Genomic DNA, 6,320 nt, shown 5'->3' on the forward strand with positions numbered 1-6,320 from the left:
GGGGCTCCGCGCTTCAGGCACCTCCGGTTCGTTGGCTGCCAGTGCGTTTTAACGCTGGCGTGCCAGGCCCCGGAGGCTGGTCCTGCTGGGAGAACCGAGCGAAGCTGGCAGCCTGCCTGCGCTGCGGGATGTCTGCGGTGCACCTCCAGCCTCTGCGCTCCCGTGGGTCCCGTCTGGGGGCGAAACCTCCCAAACACATAAAACTCAGCTCATTTCGCTGATGGTAGGGCTAGAAAACTGCTGTAGTAATTGCTGATAGCCTGTAAAAGCCTAAGGCGTGAGTCATACCTGTATTTAGTCCTAATTAGGTCCAGTGGCCGTGGTTAAAGTAGAGCTCGTGTCTTATAAAAACATTTGGTGTTGGTGTAAGCATTTCCAGCAGCGGAGAGCCTAACACATTTTTTGCCACGCACTTGCAGTAGTTAATTACATTCAGCATTGTGGTAGATGTACCTTATTTTTCATCTTGTCTGTTCTTGATTTCCAGCAGCTGGGTCTTTATTACTTTGCTTGCTAGATTGAAAAAACTACTTCTATTGAATATCTGTCCCCACCGTGGGTATCTGTTGGCTGTGATTTAATAACCCTTTTGCCTTCTGCATAGCCACCTCGGGAAAATGCTTCCTTGCTCCGAGGTGCATTGCCTAGTCTTTACTGTTCTTATGGCTTCTGCCGTTTGCGAACGCCTCCCTTCTACAGTGAGCACCTAATCGGGGTTTCCCTGTGTCAGCAGCATCAGTGCTCACAGGCGGCGCGAGATGCTCTCCAGCCCAGGGGTTTCCTCCCTCGCGCGGCACGGGGTCCTGTTAGTCCTGTGTCCGCTGGGCCATCCTGCCAGCTCAGGCCGCTGTGTTTGTCCGTCAGCTTTTGGTGCCGGTTCAGGCTGCGAGGATGGTGTCTGGCATTCGTTGAATACGGCTCGCTGCTTCGGTTGCTTGATACTTCTACTTACAGGGAAACATACTTTGCTTTAATAGACTGAGCTTGTCAACAGACCTTGATCAATCTGTTCAATGATCAGTCCTTAACATTCGTTACTGTTTTCCCATCTATGCATTGTCATACAGATTTTTTTTTTACTAGAAATGGTTAATTTAATTTTTTGAATGAATATATAGACATTCACTAGCAAAGGGCCATGAACAACCCTCATAAGAAACAAACCTGTCTGCTGTTGTTTCAGTGTTTGGAATTACTTTAGAGATGTATCACCTGGGTGATATAAAATCATTTGGCGGTACTGTCTGATTTTACATCATTCAAGTTTTTTTAATTCATGTGGGCCAGACTGACTCAGATCTCTTAAACGTGTCTGCTATACCAATACTATTACAATTATCAACTAAAATTATCATGCCAGAAAAGATCGATAGCTTGACAGGATCTGGTTTTGACAAGTCATATGTTGGTAGATGTTAATAAAAAATTTGAAGAACAGGATGTAAGTCAAGTCCTGTTCCAGCTTCTCTGACATTTCACCCACAGCTGAAATCCACGTGTAGTGCCTGGGGCTGGCAGGGTTTCCCTCTCACCGCTAGTGCAAAAGCAGTTTTCTTGCAGGTCCCCAGAACTTCCCCGAGTCCCAGCACTTGTGCAAAATCTGTGCTGGAGCCCAGAGCTCTCCATCGCCGACTTCAGGAACGGCTGGTCGAGGGCGGGCAGGTTAAGTTGCTTAAAATGTGTGTCACTTCTAGAATTGCTCTGCAGCGTGCTCCCTAGGGATTCTTGCATTGGTGAATATTTTATCATGATACCATATAATTACATCCTTTAAGCTTTTTTCCCACATACGTATGCAGTTTTCTCGGGTAAGCCCAAGGCGAAGTGCAGACGCTGTGACCTAGGGGCTGCGCTGCTTTCCGAGCCTTCCCGGGTGCTATCGACCCCGCTAACAGCCGAGCCGGCGAGCCGCGTGTTCTCAGTCACGCGTGCCGGGGTTCATCCCACCTTGGTTTGGAGAAGTGCAGTCTAGACTTCTGCCTAGCTTAGCTCATCCCAGAAAAAAAAGGTATAACAGATGTATTTAATCTCTATTTTTTTAATTTCTGGTTTTGTTCCTGGTAGCGGCTGAGTAGGAGCTACCACCACAAAGGGTTTTTGCACATAACATTCTGAACATAAGCTACTCTTCACCTCTGAAGCTTTTCTCCATCTAGTAAGATGAGTATTTCGGTGATGTGTGAAACAGCTGCTCCTGCAGAGCGCAGCCGTGGGGCTCCTCTGCTAAGAGCAGTCACCACTCGCCTTCCCTGCTCTCCAACACAGAGGGGTTTGGTTTACGGCTGCAGTCTCAGAGCCAGCACGGTTGGCTGCTTGCTCTCGTCTTACTTGGCTCAATGTCTTTTAGTACTAGATAATTCAATTTTAAGAAAGAAAAGTTAACACTCAAACCAAACCATGTCTGTGTTTTATACTGCGTGGGTTTGGCTCCATTTAAGCACAGGACCTGACGGGCACTGATTATTCATCTTTGGAAGATGCGGTTCAGTTTTTATTTCTTCTTTTAAGCCTGGGAGCTTTTCTGTCCTAGCAGGACTCCCACGGTTGTCCCAAATAACTATAATGCTTAATTCCTTGCATATCTGCAGCGCCACCTCTAAAGGTCCAGTGCCAAGCAGGACTATGAGATGTGGTTTCTGCCTCAGGTGGAGTCAGCCCCAGCACCTCCTTCCCAAATTCAGGCGAGGTTGTTTGGAAACGCGGGATCCACGTTCTGCGCTCCTCTCTTCCTGTGCCGCTTGTCAGGGACAAAACCTCAGTGCAGCTTCCAGGGAGAGCGGTGCCATAGCTGTCCCGGGGCATCGGCTCGCCGGGGCTTGGGAGGAGGGCATTGGGAGTCTGCCGGACCCTGGTGCTGCCTGCGCTGCCTGCGCCTTCTGGCGGGGTGGCAGAGGGGAGGCTCGGTGCTCCGGCTGGCCTGCCACCCGAGCAGACGATGGCTGGAGGATGTCACGCTGCACTGCAGCCCTGTTTTCCTGTTGCGCTCTCTTAATTTTCTTGCTCTCTTCTCCTCCTTTTTTACAGAGCAGCCTGTCTTAATTGCTCCTGCAGTAGATCATCCAAAGTACATTGCTTAAAGATCAACATTTTGAATTGATTTACAAAGCTGCACTTTAACTTGACATTTTTATGTTTCGCTGCTTATTTTTCTAATTACAGCTGAAAGGAAATTAGAGATAAGTATCATGTAATGAAGGAGCCAAAACCCCGAGGACAGTTGGTTTGATGTTATATTCTCTGCTTGAATTAAGCGATCATCTTTTTTTCTGTAATTAGCTAGGGGGTTTTGGAGTCGGTAGGAGGCGAAGGCTGTCGGCAGTAGCCTGCCAACCTGCGCTGTGCGGAACGCCGGCGTGTACGTACCAAATTAAGTGAATGCTGGCTCGCAAAGAATTCTGAAGTCGTGCATCTGAAGCTCCTGGCGTATCTTGCTAGCAGACTGGCATCTGTAATGAAGAGCTGGCTGCACAGGAGAGGCACTTCTTCTCGGCGACATGGGCACCGTTGTCAGCTGCCCGCGGTCCCAGCCCCTCCAGCGCGTGCTGCCGGCATGCCTCTTGTCGCTGGCCAGCAGACCAAGGCCGCCCCTGCTCGAGCCTTCTCCTCGTCAGTGGGTAGCTGGGGAGACTCCAGGGAAACAGCCATGGGACCGTCTGCTAGCTTTCAAAACATATTTTCCATAACATATTTGTAGAGCAGTGACCCGGCTGGGAGAGCGTGGTTATGGGGCAGCAGGGGCTGCAGGGGCCCCAGGCAGGGAGAAGGCTTTTCTCTCGGTGCATCCCGCTTACACTCTGGCCTGGGATGGAACAGTCACCTTGAGCGTCCGAGTGCAGTGGCTTTTTTTCCCTGGAGCATGATTGTCCACTGAGTTGCTTGTGCTGCTGCCCTTTGTAATTGGATGTGAGTGGTTGTTTGAATTGAGTCACCGGTTCCCTCTTTTCCCCAGGTCTTCCTCTCCTTTTCTAAGTGGGAGTTAATGTGAGACTGGTCATGACTGAGGATGTAAATGATGCTTGTTCTTTTCCATATAATGTTAATGAGCAAATGGATTTCCTTGTGCAGCATGTGCTCCCTTTTGGCCTTAGGTGAGGTCTGTGATGCTGGGGCACTCTCTGGGCAGCATGCGCTGAAGGATTAGCTGCTGCTGGCCATCAGTTTCCCTATCCTTGTAAATAGAAGTGATGGAGCTGGAGGCCAAGAAGCCTCAAGCTTTTTTTTTTTTAAGTCTCACACTAAAATGTGTCATTTCCACAGCCCGCAAGCTGAAGAAGCTGGGTAACCTGAAGACACAAGACGACGCCGATGCAGCCAGCTCATCCAGCCCCACAGAGGAGCAAGCTCCCAAGATGGTGATGACGCGCATTGATGGGTATGAGTGCCAGCCCATTTTCCTCAACGTCCTGGAGGCCATTGAGCCTGGCGTGGTGTGTGCCGGCCACGACAACAGCCAGCCGGACTCCTTCTCCAACCTGCTGACCAGCCTGAATGAGCTCGGGGAGAGGCAGCTGGTCTACGTGGTCAAATGGGCAAAGGCCTTGCCAGGTGAGCTGCAAACCAAACAGATCCACCGCTTCCCTCGCACGTGCCCGAAGTCCCCTGCTTGCATCGCCTGGGGTGGGTTTCGAAGGCGGTGGTCTGCAGCTGGTGTCCCACCATCACACAGCCCCCTTGGGGGAGCGTCTTCACAAGGTGCCTGCTGCGTGATGTCTCCGTAACGCAGGTTGCGGCAGCGCCAGGTTTGTCCCCTTTGGGTGGCTGGTTGATGGGAGAGGTGACTAAGGGGTGACAAGGTATGCTGAAATTTGTGCTCTTGGGTCTGTCCCCGCCGATTGCCCCCACACGTGGTGTTGCGTAGGCATGCGTCTGCTTCCCTGCGCAGGAAGGGCTGTTGCTGGTCGGGGGTTCAGGGTCTTGCTCTCTTCCCGCTCTCCCTGCGGGGGTTTGCTCCGCGTCCAGGGCTGTGGCCACCAGAGCTGCAGAAGTCTCCTCTAAACAAGTATCAGCCCCATCCCGTGCAGTGGTGAAAAGAGGAGATTCCCCAGGTGAATCAGAAGCGTGCTGCTTCGCCATGTGAAAGTGAGATGGGGGAAAGTGGGCTGAAAGGAGCTGAGGCTGGAGAGATGGGAGAAATCCTTCCTCACCATTTTTGTATTTCACAAGCCAATTAATTGTAAAACAGCAAAAGAGAGACACAAGATCTCTAATGGCTTTGTCCTGGCAATCAGGTTCCTGTTGTGTGACAGGCTGCTGGCGTGTATTTGTGATGCACTCAAGAGTCGTGATGCATACACGAATACATTAGAGTTGGGAAGTTTCCAAACGGTAATAGTTACCAGGTGCTGTAAACGGCTGGACTAGGTCCCTTCCAACCCAAAGATTCTGTGGTCATTCTGTAGTCCCGCTGATAAATGTGTTTCATTGAACACACCCCTTGGTTCTGAGCGTCGAGGTCACCAGTCCGTAACACGCTGCCCGTTGCAGTCCTGCCAGCTGAGTGGGGGGAATTACAGAAGGTGGAGATCACTGGAGCACAGCGGGATCCCGTTCACCTTCCAGCGTCCCTGAGACAGCGGCATGGGGACGGCACGAGCTGCCTTGCTCGCCCCGGCCCTGTTCCTCAGGAAATGCCACAGGGAAGGGGGATCCTACTGTGGGGTGATGTGACCAAAGGAGAAAACTGAGGCAAAATAAGTTTGCCGCTATGAGACAAAACCTGGTGATGAAATGTAGTCAGACGTTTGGTGTTCCCCAAAATTTAGCAGTCCCCCTGGAAGTAGCTTGACCGGTGGTCCAGGAGGGGTGTTAGTCTTGAGTGTGCTTAAATGCAGAATAGCCCATTCTGTTTCTTACATTCTTGAGTCAGAAAAGGTTCGCCTAGCTTGTGGAACCAGGGACGACCCGTGATAGATTGTCTTCCGGCTTACCTACATCAGACATCAGGATTTCTTCAGAAAAGTACACGGAGACATCACCAAACGAACTGGCAATCCAGGGCTTTAAAACTGCTGGAGTGCTAATGGAAAGAGAGTGCTTTGAAAAACGATTTTCATTGTCACAACCCCCTCATCAAAGGCTTTTACTCTCCCGTACTGCACCCGATCTCCGACCCCATGGTGTGCGGCGGTGCCAGCTGCTGCACCGCTGCTGCCCGGGGCCGGCGCCCGCTGTGCCAGCGGCAGCATCTGGGCAAAATTAAGTCTGGTTTTCTTACACCCGAACGGTCAGCGGTCACCGCTCTCTGGGCAGTTGCAGCGTAACCGCAGCCCCCTCCGCAGGCCAGGGGCTCCCGCGCGGAGCCCAGCTCTCCTCGGAGCGCG

The 6,320-nt window shown here is 51.5% G+C and overlaps 1 protein-coding gene across 1 annotated transcript in view; it reads left to right on the plus strand.

Annotated features, from left to right (window-relative positions):
* The window catches only part of LOC104626574 (androgen receptor-like), a gene marked incomplete at both ends in the record, with an annotated part of 15,693 nt that extends 11,148 nt beyond the window's left edge, over positions 1-4,545 (plus strand). Inside the window, one exon of the mRNA XM_010294522.1 lies at positions 4,258-4,545. Within this exon, the coding sequence (XP_010292824.1) occupies positions 4,258-4,545 (288 nt within the window). The remainder of the gene's footprint in view (positions 1-4,257) is intronic.
* Positions 4,546-6,320: the final 1,775 nt, after the last annotated feature.

The sequence above is a fragment of the Phaethon lepturus genome, unplaced genomic scaffold (assembly GCF_000687285.1).
Source record: "Phaethon lepturus isolate BGI_N335 unplaced genomic scaffold, ASM68728v1 scaffold29739, whole genome shotgun sequence".
NCBI classification, from domain to species: domain Eukaryota; kingdom Metazoa; phylum Chordata; class Aves; order Phaethontiformes; family Phaethontidae; genus Phaethon; species Phaethon lepturus.